This window comes from Panthera onca, chromosome B4 (genome assembly GCF_046562875.1).
Source record: "Panthera onca isolate mPanOnc1 chromosome B4, mPanOnc1 haplotype 2, whole genome shotgun sequence".
NCBI classification, from domain to species: domain Eukaryota; kingdom Metazoa; phylum Chordata; class Mammalia; order Carnivora; family Felidae; genus Panthera; species Panthera onca.
The window spans coordinates 40,687,158-40,704,019 of NC_138345.1; the positions used below are offsets into that span (position 1 = coordinate 40,687,158).

Here is a 16,862-nt window from a genome sequence, read left to right on the forward strand (position 1 = left end):
GTATTTACCCAAAAATTACAAAAACACTAATTCAAAGGGATACATGCACATCTGCCTTTAAATAGCATTGTTTATAATAGCCAAACTACAGAAGCAGCCTAAGTGTCCATGGATAAATCGTTGAATAAAGGAGATGTGATATATATATCCAACGGAACATTATTCAGTCATAAAAAAGAATGAAATTTTGTCATTTACAATGACATGGATGGAGCTAGAGAGTACAATCATAAGCAAAATAAGCCAGTCAGGGAAAGACAAATACTATATGATTTCACTCATATATGGGATTTAAGAAATAAAACAAATGAGCAAAGGGGGGTGGAAATGAGAGAAACAAACCAAGAAACAGATTATTAACTACAAAAAACAAATGGATGGTTACCAGAGGGGAGGTGTGTGGGGGGATGGGGGAACTAGGGGATTAAAGAGAGTACACTTATCCTGAGAAAGAAAAATAAATAAAATAAAACAATTAGATAGATAAGCAGATAGATAGACAGACAGACAGACATCCTTGTAAGTATGTCCCTGAGTAAAAAGAGGCTAACGAAGGGGGGTGGTCTTCACCACAATCAAGGTGAGCAACTTACAGCTACTCACTGGGTTAAGGTCACCATGGGCAAAACAGAAGTCTCACTGAATCCATCTTGCAGATAACTCAATTTTTCCCCTGAAATAAAATTCCTCCCTGCCTCAATAATTTGGATGCACACATGCAAAGGCATGTCAACGCCTGAAAACCACTCACATGAACATAAAAATGGTGTCAACCCTGATATGTGCCTGAATGCACAGGCACATCAGACAGAGCAGCCCAGCGGCGAGGTAAAGAGCCCTTCCAGGGGGACAGTACTCACTGCGGTGAGACAGGGGGCTGCTGAGGAAAGTGTCAGGCAGCAGGCTTCCTGGGGCTCCACTCGTGGTACAGTGCATGAAGCCATCCTCACAGTAGCTGCAGAGAGGAAAGTCAGAACCCAGCTTCGTAAGAGCGGCTATGCTTGCTGGCTCCTTTTCCTCACCTCCCACTCACCGTCTCCCCGTCCAAGTCAAGGTAGTCCCATAACTCATCTGAAACACAGCCCGCTAAGGCCACTCACCCTCTCTATGTCACCAAACCCAGTGGAACGTCTTCAGTTCTTTCCTTACCCGATCCCTTTCGACATTATTCACCACTGTGACTATCCTGTTCTTCTAGGACAAGAAACAAATCTCTCCTGGTTTTCCTCCTACTTTTCTAGTTGCTCTTTCAGGCTCACCCCTCTGCTGGCTGCACCCTGGGCTCTCATTCTAGGCTGCCATCCATACACTCAGCTTCTATGACAGAGACGACTCACAAATTTACACCAGCAGCTGGGATCTCTCCTTTGAACCCAAGATCCGTGTATGCAAGTGCCCACATGATAGCCATCTTGGCATAACAAAGACTTCAAACTCAGTATGCCCAAAACTGAAGTCATGATCCCACCACCAAAGCCAGTCCCCCGCCAGGGCTCTGATTCATTGTATGATACCACCAACCATCCAGTTTCACAAACCAGCAAACGAGGGGTCAGCCCTGATACTGCCTTCTTCCCAACCCCCACGTCTGACCATCACCAAGCCCTTGGACCTTGTCTCCTAAACGCCTCTGGCATTCACATCCACTTCTCTACCTTCACTGCCATAAGCCGCCACCACCTGTCACCTGGACAAGGCAGAAGCTCCTAACTGACTGATGTCTCTGCACCTATTCTTGCCTCTCTCCAAAACACACTCCTCCTGGCAGCCCAAGGGTTTTCCAAAGCCTAAATATGATTATGTCACCTCCCTGCTGGGACTCCTTTGTAGCTTCCCCTCAAGAGGCCTTAGGAAAGAGACCAAATCCCTCAGATGGCCTCCCTGGCCGCATGCGATCTGACTCCTGCCTACCTTTTCTCTAGCCCATTTCAAGGATTCATAAACCACATACTTCTCTTTCTTCCACACTTGTGACTCTGCATGTATTGGAGTTATTATTTGGTTAACATCTCTCTGTGTCACTGGACTATAAGATCAAAGACGGTAGAAGTTGTGACCGGTTTTGCTCATTATCTGTTCAGCAGGCAGCATAAGGCTCTGCATAAAGTATCCAATATTTTTTTTACATATTCTTTTATTCCTCTCCTCCGATCCCAATCCCCTCCCCTAACACGGGCAATTATTTTTATGACATGTAGTCTCCTAAAGCGCCCCCAAGGATCCCCACTTCCTGGTGTTCAAACTCTTGTGTCATCTCCGTTGCACCAAGGTTGATCTGTGTGCCGACAATATGTGGCAGCAGTGACATACCATGTGTCACTTGAGATTAGGCTATAAAAGACTGCAGCTCCTGTCCTGGTGTTCTCTTGGATTACTCACTCCGGGGAACCACTTCACGAGCAGCCCAATGCAGAGGCCCACATGGCGAGGAACTGAATGAAGCCTTCTGCCAAGAGCTGTGTGAATGAGCTGGGAATGGAGCCTCCAGAGCCAGGCAAGTCTCCAGATGACTCAGCCTGCAGCCCTGGTCAACAGTTTGACTCCAACCTCATGAGCAAACCTAGTCACCCAGCCAAGCTGCTCCGGGAGTCCTGCTCCTTAGAAACCGTGTAACATTATACATGTCCTTTCTTTCAAGCTGTTAAATTTGGGGTTAATTTTTTTATGCAGCAATAGATACAGAAAACTAATACAATCTTATTCTGTTCAGTGTAGACCTGCCTGCATATATTCTCATAAAATATGTATTTCTTTCGCATGCCTGTATGTTTAACTTGTATAAGTGGTACTATCTCATATATCACAGTGTTTTGTCGTTTTCTTTACCACCACGTGTTCAAGATTGAACCCTGCTAATACATACCTACTTTCCCGGTGCTTCTAAGGCTGCATGATCCTCTACTGTGTGCATCCACTGCCTTTTCCCCATGCACCCTCCCAGGGATGGACACAGACCTCAAACAAAGCTGTGACTAACATCTTCATACATGTGCCCTTAAGAGCCTGTGTGAGAGTTTCTTTAGTGTATATGCCTGAGAGCAGGACTGTGGGCATATCAGGTGTGGGTATCTAATTTGCATAAATCATGCCAACTGCTTTCCTGGGCACCAGGAGCAATGCACCTTCCAGATTAAAGAAGGCCAGGAGACTGGAGAAAGGAGAGGTAGGCAGGGGTCAGATCACATGGGGCCTGGGAGGCCATCATAGGGATTTGGTCTCTATCCTAAGGCCTACTGAGGGGAAGCTATTAAGGATTCCAAGCAGGGATACGACATAATAAGATTTAGGTTTGGGAAAGATACTGGGGTGTCTGAACAGGTGTATGTCCTAACAGTAGCAGAGCGGGGGCCCCATATTCCACAGCCCTGCCGACACTTCGCATTACCCAGATTTCAAATTTTTCCACTCTAGTAGATATGAAGTAATACTCGTTGTTGTGATTTGTATTTCTCTAATAGTAATGATTTTAAATGATTTTTAATGTGGCTGCTGTTCAATGAAAATTTATTAAATGAGCAAAAGAGAATCAGCCCTTCCCTCTCTGGGCACATGCAGAAACTGCGCCCTCTGGTTTTTAACTAACACCTGATTTTAAAATATCCTCATGTCATGGTCTGTCTGTCATTTGGACATGACCCAAAAGCTTAATTTTATTTTTGGAAAGAAGAAAAGAGAAGAAAAACCTTGTAGGTAGGATTATAATCAACTCCTGGCCCAGAACCTGGCTTGCAATAGTGTAAGTGCTCTATCATGATGCCTGTCTGGTGACCAAACAGCCTAAAGATACTTCTAGACACATGTGTTTGTACCTTCCTACTACCTCTTGTGGGCATCACCAGCATTTGCTCCATGGGGCTCACTCTTCAGTGTGCGGGGATAAAAATAAAGAGCCACAAAACAAGCCCCAAGTTCCTGATGGTTCCCATTCTCCATGAAATCCAGTTTTCTAAATGAAGTGGAGAGACAGGACAGACAATAGCTTTCAGCCCTGGTGCCCAAAGGAGAGCCCGGGAACATATCATGGAGAGGTCACTGATGTGCAAATCCTGAAGAAAGCCTAAAGCCAGGGCTATTCCCCAGCTCTGCTCACCCAGGGCCCTCTGCACCTCATCTCCCCACCTTCCCTGTGCCTCCAATATGGTAAAATGACCAGGGACACGTGCTGCCCTCCAAGTCACCCCAGCCTCCTACCCTCTGGCTTCTTTCCTCACCACACTACTGCAACATGGGAGCCACTATGACCTTCCGATTGCCAAATTCAACAGCCTCCTCTCCATGTAATATGAAGAGTCTAAGAGTCCCTGGGTTCTATCACTGGCTAGATGATTTGGGAAAGTGATAATCTCCCTAAGCCTCAAATTCCTTACTAAGAAAAGCGATGCTTGCCTTCTAACGGCATTGTTTTAAGGTCCCAGAGAGAAACACCCTGAAAATCATAGCTGGACAACCGGAGTAAAACGACTGCTTGGGTGAAGGCCCAATGCTCAGACCAACAGATGTTGTCACTCTCCTGCTCTCCTCACCTCCACCATATGGCCCGGCATTCGCTGTGCCTTTTTGCTTGCCTTTTTCCTTTGGCCTCTCTCATAGGATCCTCTTTCTGCTCCCCTGGCCCTCTGAACATGCCCCCAAGCTCTGAACTCAGTTTCCTTTTCTGCTCCTCAATCCACTTCCTTCGTGGGCCCGGCTGCCCCTACAGCCATACAGAACACCTCCACGCAAATCTTGTCCAGCCTCCACCTCTCACTCGAGTCCCACACCCACCCTTCCGGTGACTGTTTCCCCTCACTCACCAGCATGCGTTCTTGGCAACTCAGCCATCCGGGCTAAAACCAAATTCATGATCCTCCCCCTACCCACAAGGAGCCCTCTTGTTGTTCCTGCACTCCCGGGCACTCCAGTCCAGAACCCCGGGGCCGTCTTCAGCCAACCTCATCCCCCTACATGTCCCCCCAGTCTGTTTACTTCCTGGGGTCTCTGGCCTCTGTCCCCTTGCTCTATCTCCACTGCTAGTATTGGCCCGGGGCCTTAGCACGTTTTGACCAGACTGTGTCAACTTCTTCCCACAACTGATCTCCCTGCCTCCACACCTCATGCAGCTTCCAGAACCCACTCCTTAAAGCTACGCTTTGACCTATTTGCTCTTTCAAAACCTCTGAGGTCCTCCCTGCCTACTGCTCCAGTCCCCCCTCCCCATCTTTCGAAGATGCCCAACATCCTCCCAGGCTTATCTTCCCTTCATGCAACATATGCCCCCCCAGAGGACTTACCTTGGTGACTGGTGAGTACTCCCTGTGTGTTTTGGGCCCTGGGCCTCGGCTCCACCCCAAAGCCCTCCTCCACAGGCCCGGCCCACGCCCACTGCTAGAATCTTCCTCAAACCCAAAGCTACCTCCTGCACTGGGTCTTCTCCAGCTCCTCCCAAGTGGAAGCAATCTGACCTTTTCTGAGTGAGTAGAGATTTTTATGTCTACAAAATGGCGAGCCTACCAAATATGATTGTTATTTCATCTCCGTAAACATTGACTATGCCTATTTTCTGCCATAAGTGTGTTGGGTGCTGGGAATCAGGACCTAAGATGTGGTCTCTACTCTTGGGGAGGTCACAGTCCAGAGGGGGATACGACACATTTTGCTTAAATCCAAGTCCAATGACAACCATTCTTTCCATCCAAGCATAAACAACCTGCTCTGGGCATAAGAGATGGCGAAGGACCACAAACTTATCTCACTAAGTGAGGAGGAAAAGCTTCATACCACACACAGTGTGCAGACCTTGTTTGGATTCTGATTTGAACAAACCAATTATATATAAAAAGACATTTTGAGACAGTCAAGAAAGCTAACATGGATGGAATATTAGGTGTTATCAGGAATCATTGTTAGTGCTTATCTGAACAATGGTATTATGGTTAGATCGGGTTTTTTAAGTGCTTATCTGTTAGAAACACATACTGAAATATTTTCAGATGAAATGATGTAATATCTGAGATTTTCTTTATTCCAGCCAAAAGGGGGAGGAGGGAATAGATAAAACAAGAATGGCAAAGTGCTGATAATCACTGAATCTGGGGACAGATGCCTTAGGGCTCCTCACTCTATTCTCTCTACTTTTATGTCTGAAATATTCCACAGGACATTTTAACTGGTCTCCCTAGTAAACCATCAGCTTCTTTGGGGCACACACTGTGTCTTGTTCTCCTTCAGATCACCAATCTCTAAGCCAGCACCCAGGCCAGAGCAGGTGACAAGGAAATGTCATAAATTTCTCCTGTGACCGTGACAGCCCCTCTGAAACGGACCAGGACAGAGGGCCGGGGCAAAGGGCCAAAAGAAGCAAGTGTGATTGGAGCTATTTTTCAGGGAAGTATGTAAAGCAAGTCAGGGTAGCAATGAACCACTGAGGTGAGGCTGCCTTAGTCTATTTTCTGCTGGTTCAAATGCCCCCGCCTGGGAACACTGCCAGGGGGCTACAGGGGAGGGGACAGGGAGCCCTCCCATTTCCTGTTCTCAAAAAGGGAAACTAAGACCTACTGCAGGGAAATGGGGCTCAACACGTGAGAGTTGGCAATGAAGCTGAAACAGTCCTCCTGCCAGCCATGAGTAAGGAAGCCACTCCAGCTGGGTGAAATCCCAGCTTTCCTTCTGACTTGCCGTGCAAGTCTGGGCAAGGCACTTTCTTCCCTGGGCCTCAGTTTCCCACCCACAAAATGAAGGATTTGGAGGAGCATTTTCCTCTCAAGCCCTGCCATTCCTGAGGTCCCCGGTCCTGCTGCATGCACTTACCACGTGGTGTGATGGTCTGAGAAGATGTCTTCAGGCTGGAAGATCTCGCCGTCATAGTAACAGGGGCACTGGGCCTTGGGCACACAGTCTCCCCTCTCATCCAGGTACAGCCCTGCGGGGCAGAAGCAGCCTTCCAGGCAGATCTCATTGCAGTCCTCATCCGGGTAAGAAAGGGAGCGACAGGTCATGTTGCAAGGGGTCCCACACTGCAGGTACACCTGGCCCTGTGGGCAGCTCAGCGCTGGGAGAGAGGCAAGGGAAAGGAAGGCCTCAGTGGAAACATGCAGATGACAAGGACTGTCTTTCTAGGACCTGTAACCCCAATTGTATCTGTACAATCACTACCTTCCTTTCCTACCAGGAGCAAAACTGTATTGTCATGCTCACAAATGCCTATGATAATAATGAATGCACACGGTTTCCCCTCTGCTCAACTAGGGGGATCCTGCTTTAGTGGTCTCTGAATCCTTGAAGTCTGGGACATGTAGAAATCAGGTGGATTTTGACACTGTGAATATTAAAAAGAACTGGGCATGACAGGCAAGGGCATTTCTCCTGGGATGATGATAATTGAGCATCTACTGAATATCCTGCTTTTCATCAGCTTCTGTGCCTTTTACGCCTCCCATTGAATTAGATCTCATAGTCCTCTTCTTACGAGTAAGAAAACTCAAACATAAGCTAAGTAATTTGACAAGGTCATGCCTCCCAGGAAGAAGCAGAGGCAGGATTTAAACCCAGCTCTCTATGACCAAGAGCTCATGCTCTTAACCATTATGCTCTACAAAGGAAACAACCCCTTAGGAGCCATGCTTTTGAGGACAGCCACAAAGTGCGGGGACACTCTTGTGCCTGCCTCAGCCAGGTGGGCAGCCCTGTCTCCTCCCCTCCTTCACTCTCCCTGGCCTCTTCCCACAGAGAAACAGCACAGCAGACAAGACCCAAGAGGACGTGTGCCAAAGCAGCAATACAGGGAAGTGGACAGGCTCTGTCTCCCAAATTCCTGGGTTCGAGCCTTGGTTCTGCCATTAGTTAGTTACGCTGTGACCTTGAGCAGTTTCCTCACTGGAATAGACTAACACCCACCTGGATTGTTGTCAAGGTTAAGGGAGCTAACAAGTTCAGAGTAATGCCTGGCACATGGTAAATGCTCACGGCTGTTTTATCATGATGATGACTGTGGAAACACAGCCCCAGCTCAGGGGGCTCCAGATGGGAGGGGTATTCCAGATGAAGGCCCAGGCCTAAGAAGACCTAGCACTCCTGGATTCTGGCCAACACCGTGAGCACCCCGATGAGGAAACCCTTTACTGGGGGCGTGGGAAGTGCTTTGCCCTTTCTAAAGGCTTTCTTCTTGCTAATCAGCTCCTATCCAAGAAATGACCACCTCACTCTGAGGACACTCCTGCTGGGACCATTAGAAACCTTGCCCTCTCTGTTAGAATCCATTTCTACAGTGGACACCCACTGGCAAAATGTGTCACAGAAAGTGTAAAAGGAAGCCCTGGCGGTGAACCTCAGACATGGGGGTGAGAACACCTGGAGAGCCCCTGTAGGCTTCCCCTCCTGCACCTGCTCAGGGTTTAGTATTTGAGGGGATCTGAGAAGGGAGGGGGCTCCGTAACCATATTAGACATGGGTTTTTCTCTGAACTAGCAGAGAGGCTGGGTCAGTGGATGAGTATTGAGAGCAGGGTGTGTTAAGATGGGGTGTTTTGGGCAATTAAAATGCAACTCTCTTTCAATCCATTGAACCTGTGATATTAAGGGTACATTCATTCACCTATTAAGGAGCAGCTGGAGCAGAGAGCTTTTTCTCTCTGACAGATGTCTCTAGAACTGGCTTCGAGCCATATTGAATTTCTCCTCTGGGCTTCCTCCCCAGAAGGAGCAGTGGCCACCTCAGTTTAACAGACGTTTCTCATGCTCCCACTGTGTGCCAGGGGCTGTGCTAGGCTCATGGAGGCAGAAGTGGTTAAGACTTGATCCCCATCTACAAGAAGCCTATGCTCTTTTCTTCCCAAAGGAAATGTAACCAAGTAACAAGCAAAACAAAGCATGCTTCTCCCAATCTCCTCACAGCATGATCACTCCTTGCTTCATGAGCATCCCCAGCTGATGGGGGCGCTTCTTAAGGATGGAGTTAGTGGTGTAGGGAGCTCTGTTCATTTCTCAGGGAGAAAATGAGGTACAGGATGGAGTCAGGAACCCAGGAGTCTTGCCCACCCTCCTCGGGGCTCAGGCCTCCAGGACCATTTGGCCAGCCTCTTCGCTGGTTCACCTCCACATAAGCCCATAGAGACAGAAAACTTCCCACCACCCGTACATTTTCTGCCTCCAAATTCAGTCCCTGCTCCCACAGTCTCAGCCTGTTCCCTTTTGTTCTGTTCTCAGGAGGTGAAGGACAGCAGCTTTCATGAGATTACAGAACGTGCCGGTAAGCCCTCAGTGATCTGGGAGAACGTCCTGAATGAGGAAATCCTTCAGATGCTGTAGCACACTGATAATGCAGTATTTCTAATATTGGTGGACAACCAAAGCATAGTCATGAACAGCACGCCATTTCCTCATTACTTTGCCCAGTTTCTAAACAGCAAACCCCGATGAGGAAACTGAGGTGTGGAGGGGGAGATGATGAGCTCAAGGCCGCAGGGCGGGGAAGTCACCCGCAAGTTCCAGCAAGGCCTCAGACTCTGCTCTTCCGGCTGCTGGCCATGACTCTGGCATCCCCGACCCAGAGGGACAGGGAGGCACAACTGCATGCATGCATACATGTGGTCCCTTTCATCCTCACTTCTGTCTCTGCTCCTCTTTTTTTAGGACACTGCTTAGACTTGAAACATGAGTTGGCTCATTAGACCCCAATAGTGACACTTCTAGAGCCCTGTACCTAAGCTTCTTCAAATACGTGATATATATTAGGACCTTTCTCTGCCTCTCATAGCTCCTATTTCCCTGCTTCTGCCAGGACCACGGGCATATTAGTCTCCACGCACATCTACTTCACCCTAAAAATCAGAATATTCACGACACCTCATCCTCCCAGAATATCCTCATTTCCATGCATCACTACTACTATCCGCCTGTGGAACAACTCTTTTCTGCCAAGATGGTGACTTTTTAAAGCCTGGTCGAGTACACCACCTCCAGAAAGCCTTCCTTGATTGATTGCCTCTGCCTTAATCTCATTATCCTTTTACTCAGTGTGACAGTCACCTAGTACGGAGGCAGTTTCTACACCACTGGCATTGCCTGACCATGCTGGGCACTTGGCACATGTTCCCCGTGCAGCACCACCAACAACAGAGTGAGCACAATCTAGCTGTTCGAGGGTCCAGAATGTGGAGCAGATACCAGCCGTGGTGGCAGAAATCTAACATGGCAGAGTGAGACTCCAAAGTCAGCTGGGGACATTGATGTCATTCAACTTTACATAACTCTATCAATGCCAGAGATGTGGGCCAGGAGTGTACTGATCATCTGGCTGGAGTTACAAGCAAAGGATCCGCAGGTGCATTCCCCACACCTGAGTGCAGAGACCCATTGGGATCTGGAACTCCCTCATTCCTCCACCTGGCCATACATGTATGCAACACTAGGTGGCAGCAGCCACATGAAATCTCTGCTTCCCAGGAACTCCAAGGTTCTAGACCACCACCAGACAGAGGGATGCAACTCGCCCTCCAGGAACAGGCTAGAGTAATCACACTGTCCTGTGAGAGAGCCAGTCCCCACCGCCTGTCCTGCAGGAGTTGGGGGGGGGGGGGGGGTGGAGGAGAGGGCGGCTGCAAATAAACAGTTCTCACTACCCATGCTTGCCAAATGCGCTTGGTCCCGGTTCTGAAAGCAATAATGCAGAGACACTGCCGTGAAAAGAACGAGCCGCACGCAGGACATCCGAGGAGAACTGTACGGGGTTGGGCTGTGCGAGAGCTGGCGGACAGGGAGGGCACCCACCACAGAAGCTGGGCTCCCGCCACCCGATGTGCACGCCTCTCCGGGCACAGGCTGCGGCGTAGTTGGCCACGGCGCTGCAGAGACAGTCTTTGCCGTCGGAGCAGGAGCAGACGTCATAGCGGCAGTTCTGCACGTAGGGCAGAGGGCTCACGACGCGGTGGCAGGCCTCGAACTTGGAGGATGTCAACAGAGCGCACGACTGCTCCGCAAACCTGGCTGTGGCGGGAGAGAGAGCAGCACACGGGCTTGGCCCGGGCCCCGCCCCCGCCCTCGCAGCTCCCGCCCCTGGACGGCAGTGACCAATCCCACTCTGAAATCCCCCACCCGGCTTCCCCCTCGGCAGCACGCGCTGCAAAGCGACTGGAAATCACTGTGATTTTTCTCCTGCAACCAATAAACTTTACGTTTGGCTTAAATACATAATAAATTGCATTTCCAGAGCACACCACCCACGGACAGACGGGAGAAATAGTTCCACGATGGGCTGGGTAAGAGAGGGAAATGAATGCAGGGCTGAAAGGATGTCACAGATCAACCTGCAAATGGCCACCCCAGTGCATTTATCCTCCGATAATTTAATTCTGTGTGGCTGCTGCTCCAACAGACTGCGAAGGTCCAGGGACAGGAAACATGTACTATTCTCGTCTTTCCCAGGGTTCCGCCCACGGAGGGTGCACAATCAAGGGCCGTAGAAGAATAAATGATCCAGATGCAGATAATCAAATGCTGATGGTAAAAGCCAAGTGCCCCTGTCCCCCAAAAGTGGGGGCACTGGTGCCATGGAATGCACTGGAACCCGGGAGACACCTCAGGGCTCCGCAAGGCCCCCCTGCCCCCCAGGCTTACGTACTCAGGCGCGGGTTGAGGCTGCACGGATCACTGTGCTGCTTCTGCAGGTCTTCACAGTCCCCGTGCAGCTTCCAGGCGTTCCCGAAGTCCTCCACCAGGGGCTCGGCCAGGCCAGCGGGCGTGAGGAAGTCGTCACCCCTGTTGCCATTGTAATTCCCACACAGGCCGCACGTCTTCCCCGCATAGATGGGGGACAGCTGCAGGGAGAGGCAGACTACCCTGGAGCCGTGGTGGCCAAAGCAGCCACAGCTTCCAGTCACTAATGAGATAGTTGTAATCAAAAAGAGCTCCCCGGGGTGAAAAATAAATACGAACTTAATAAACCGTAGCCGAGTCCAAGGCTATAGAGGGAAGAAAAGCTAACTGTAGTGTAGGTTTACCACCAGCAATATCCCTGCTCTTAAATCAGCCCCAGAGAGCAGTCTTGCCAGGGGGCATTTTAGAGATCTAGCCATTTAAAGATGGCAACACTGAGTCCCAGAGAGGAAAATGACTGGCCTAAGGTCAGAGGTGGTGGCAGAGCTAGAAGTAGTAGCCAGGTTGAGCCCTAGTCCAGAGGGCTCTGTGCCACCCTCGCCTGTCAGAGGAGACACAGTAGCCCTGACACCCACGGAATCAAGTGCAAAGTCAGCACCCCTTTACTGAACACTTATATCGGTCACATGTGTGGGTGAAGCAGGCTGAATCCATTATGGTCCAAGTAGTCCCAGTGACAAAGAACAACACCTTCCCATCTCAATTTGACTCAGCCGCTGAGTGTCATTGGGAAGAAAGGACCATGACCAAGGAGGACTCTAGGTGGTGTGATCAGAGGAGGTAGGGTCAGCAAGGAATCTGGGGCAGCCCACTATGGGTGACCAGGATGGTTCTGGAGGTCAAACTCTAGGCCATCAGCACGTGGCTTGTTCTCCGTCCTTCTGAGCCCAAAGTGCATACTCACAGACAAGCTGGGGAGTTAAACCTGCCTTTCACACTTTACAGCTTGGGGCAGCTGCTGGTTTCTACTGAGACGGCCCTGATTCAAAGATGGAACCAGGTCTGGGACCCCAGAATCCTGACTCCTGCTCTGCATGTAATTAACACAGCCAGATGACCTCCCTGTGTTGAAACCATCATGCACTAGAACTGAGCTCCTACGGACATCTCTTGGAGCCCCTTTCAGCTTCCAGCTATGACTTCACAGGACGCAAGATGAACAATCTAGTGGAAGGTTCCGGACCCATATAAAATGTACCCAAGGAAATGCCATTAGAAGAGAATAAAGTAACGTTTCCCTGTTTGCCTTACAAATTTCAAGTTTGGCCACACTAGGCACCCAGGCCTTCCCTGACCTATTTTTTTTTATTTTTTTTTAATTAAATTTTATTTTTGTGAGAGAGAGAGAGAGACAGAGTACGAGTGGGGCAGGGGCAGAGAGACAGGGGGACAGAGAATCCGAAGCAGGCTCCAGGCTCTGTGCTGACAGCTCAGCGGGACTTGAACTCATGAACCATGAGATCATGACCTGAGCTGTAGATGCTTAACTGACTGAGCCACCCAGGTGCCCCCTAACATCCCTATTTAAAATGTAAATGCTCAGACCCTGACACTTTTTGTCCCTTTCTCTGCTTTATTCACCTCCTCAGGATTTCCTTCTAATATACGATATAATTTACTGGTTTGGTTGGTTTATCGTCTGTCTTCCCCCAGTACAACATAAATTAAGTGAGGCAGGGATCCTTGTCTGTGGAATTTCACATTTGTAGCCTTGTCCTCTAGAATGGTGCCTCTGGACACTCACTAACTATGTGTTGAACAAATGACTGAGCAAGTTCGTGAATGAATGAGGTTCTTCTGAGGGCACAAGCTGAAACGCAATGCCTGCGGTCAAGGCCAGCCCTGACCTGAGCAGCAAAACAGGTGATGTCTTCACTCCCTCCACCTGTGCCTCAGCATCCTCTCTTTCCTCCTCATTCCCAGACCGTGAGTACCCTCATTCTCCCACAAAGTCCCTCTGGTCACCCCCAGGCCTGCTGTCACACTATCCCCACTAAGGCAGTATCTTCCTCTGTCCCCTGGGTCCCCTTGGCTTGTTCCAGAGGTAGGCTCAGCCCTCAGATCAAGAGCACCCTTACTGTGACATGAGAGGTTAGAGAATGTGGTATGGCCAATGGCAGGGTGGGAGGCACCCTTTCTGAAGACCAGGGTGTGGAGGTGAGTTAGTCGGGGGTCAGGAGACCTGAATTTTGATCCTAACTCTGTAACCAAAAGACCATGAGACCCGGGTGAGTTCTTTCTTGCTCCAGAAATGATGGGTTTTATTTCTAACTGTAGAGGAGAGGCTGACAAGAAGCTCTCCGAGATCTTCCTGCGCTATGGTCTTCAACTGAGGTCTTGGGACCCTTTGGGGCATGGAGGTCCCTGAAGCCCTTTCAAGGTGTCCACAAGGCCAAAACTACTTTCCTAATCATACAGAGATGTTATTCAGCTTTTTCCCTCTCATGTTCTTACAAGTGTACGGTGGAATTTTCCAGAGGCTACATGACACATAATGTTGCAAACGACTGGATGCAGAAGGAGATGCGAGTCTCCAGCTGTCTCCTATTAAGCCAGCCATTAAAGAAATTGGCAGAAATGTAAAACAATAATATTCTTCTCACTCCTTATTTTTCCTTTGGAAAACATAGTTATTTTTCAAAAAAAAATTATTGTTTATGTTAACATGTAGTGGATTTATTATTGTTATTTTTGCTTGGGTTTTTTTCAATTGAAGTGTAATTAGCATGCATTGTTATATTAGTTTCAGGCATACGATATATTGTTATTGTTATTTTTTAAGTGAATTCATAAGTATGTATTTTAATTCTCTAATTTCCAACATGGTAAATATTGACAGATACAACCTCTGTAAAAGATCTTGGGGTGTTCAATAATTTTTAAGAGTACAAAGTCATCTGAAGACCAAGAAATGAGAAGCTCTGGTCCAGCAGGAATGACACTGCCAGAGAGGTGATCCCACTCCACCACCAATCACGTGTGTAGTCCTGGGCACGTGTCCTGACTCACCTGAGCCTGGGTTCCTTCATTTATAAAAATGGCAGTGGCAACCACACTGCCCATCTGCTCTGGGAAATTTCCAGAGAGGAAGCCCTGTTGAAATCTATGGATTGCTACCCAAATGTGACTCTGGGGCCACGGAGAACACAAGGAAGTGGCCCCCCAGACCACAGAGACCCAGGGACGGGGGGAGGGATTTGGCAGTTCCCAGGGCAAACTTACTGGGCAATAGGATGGCTTTCTCGCCCAGGGTGCACAACAGGGGACCTTGGCTGCGAGTTCCAGATGGGCTCTTCCCTTGCTGCCCACAGCGGGCACCCCCTGAGAGACACCCCCTGCTCCCCAGCTTTGTTGCAGCCAGGAGGCTGGGCACCAAAGGCTACCTCCTAGCCCTTCAGGAGCCAGCCCAGTCTGGAGGACCTTGGGGTACCAGAGCCCCAGAAGGGAGAACCCTCAGGGCAAACAAGGGGTGTCCAGACAACAAACACCAGCCTCTCATAAACAAGAGAGGTCTGTCCCTTATTCTGGGGGCGTAGGGCCTGGGGATAGAGGAATTCTTCTCCCACCACATAAAGCCAGAGCTCTGCCAGAGCACAAGAAGAACTTTGTAAGGTCCAGGCTACAGGGAAGCAGTGTTTGGGAGGGCACCTACCATCACCAGCAGCCTCCCACGGCCATCCCAGTCCATCTGTAGGTCCTCCCCATAGCTGAGGCGCACGGACGCCATCACGGTGTGCTGAATGCGGAGGTCACCTGGAACAGAGCAGGGACAGGATTTAGGCTGAGATGGGGAGAGGGCAGGGTGGTGACAGGCAGATGTATAGTGGGAAGAGACGGGGTATCTCACGAAGGACTGTAACAATGAAATCAAGGAGTTGGGGGCAGATGGGGATGTCCATGAGGCTTAACGGGGTCTCAGGAGAAAGGATAATCAGGAGGTAGTACAAATTGGGTGCCGTAGAAAGGTGCCCCTGTACCCTGGCCGTAGCCTGCCATTCACTCCACTGCCACAAGAAGGCGGCAGAGGCTTCTGCATCCTTGGCTTCTGAGGCTCTGCCTCCCATTGAACCCCTGACCCCTGAGTATTCCCCAAGCCCTTCTGGCCTTGCACCCCACTTCTAGGCTGAGTTACTCAGTCGTCATGTCTGAGCGATGCTGTGTGGTTGAATACAGCAGTTCTCACTGGAGACGAGGTAGGAGACATAATCTCTTGCCCTGGAGGAAGGTACCTCATGGGGAGACTCAGACAGCATTAAACACAGGTGGACGTGCTGTGGTCAATGCCAGGATAATGGGCCACATGGTCCATGAAGGTCATGGGAAAGAAATAGGAAGGATCTGACAGCCACTTTGAGGGTGAAGGTGGCAATTACACTGCTCAAAAGGGTGTGGTGCCAACTGGCAAAGTCACTGGACAGGTCGGCTCTTCCCACAGGTCACGGGGTCGCCTGGCTTTGCCCCACGATATCCTCTGGTCTGACCCATCACCAGCCACCCCCTAACCTCTCCACGTCAGCCTCTGCTCCTTTCCCACCTCAAAGGAGAGCTCCAACCACCGTGCCCAACCTTCAACTCGCCCCTTTGGCTCAAGCCAAGTGAAAACCTTCTTGGTCCCCTTTCCCCCTCTGCGCCCTTTCCATGCCAGAGAGCAGCTCCCTTGCCTCCAGCCAGCTTCCTCCACCCATCCTCCTCCTCCTCCGGGAAGCCTTCCTTTCTTGAAAGGATGCATGCCGAGGATAGAGGATACCCACCCCTCCGAAGCTAGCTCTCCTCACAGAAGAGGTGGGCAGTGAGCACTGCTGAGGGGCAGGAGCTCTGTAGGTGAGCTGCACCCGCCCCAGGCCTGGAGGAGGAGGGAGCACACCTTGCAGGAGAGGGATCTGGACGTCCTGGCCATCCATGGAGACTCCTCCCCCATGCTTCAGCTTCACAAGGCTGTTGTGCAGTCTGGGCAGGCGGACGGTGACGGAGCGGGTGCAGACAGCATCAGGGTCATCAGCGCACTGCCAAGAGCGGCACACAGAGTGATGTCACCACAACCCCAGCCCAGTGCCCCAGCCCAGGACCCATTTCCTCAGAGAAAGAGCACAGCCCCACACAGCGTATGGCCTTCTTAGGAGAAGCAGCTCCATTCTCATGGAGCGGTCTCTGTGAGTGGGCCCCTGGAGGTGTGCCAGAACACGGCCCTGAGCCCGACTCCCCACACCCGTTCCCAATCCTGCTCCAGTCTTTATA

At 50.1% G+C, this 16,862-nt stretch overlaps 1 protein-coding gene across 2 annotated transcripts in view; it reads right to left on the reverse strand.

Annotated features, from left to right (window-relative positions):
• Positions 1-16,862, reverse strand: part of VWF (von Willebrand factor) — a 137,700-nt gene that overhangs the window by 73,088 nt on the left and 47,750 nt on the right. For both annotated transcript variants that reach the window (XM_060658633.3, XM_060658634.3), the window contains exons 12-17: positions 16,492-16,630; positions 15,280-15,380; positions 11,593-11,788; positions 10,743-10,958; positions 6,787-7,027; positions 861-955 (exon numbers count right to left, since the gene is read on the reverse strand). In XM_060658633.3, the coding sequence (XP_060514616.3) occupies positions 861-955; positions 6,787-7,027; positions 10,743-10,958; positions 11,593-11,788; positions 15,280-15,380; positions 16,492-16,630 (988 nt within the window). The remainder of the gene's footprint in view (positions 1-860; positions 956-6,786; positions 7,028-10,742; positions 10,959-11,592; positions 11,789-15,279; positions 15,381-16,491; positions 16,631-16,862) is intronic.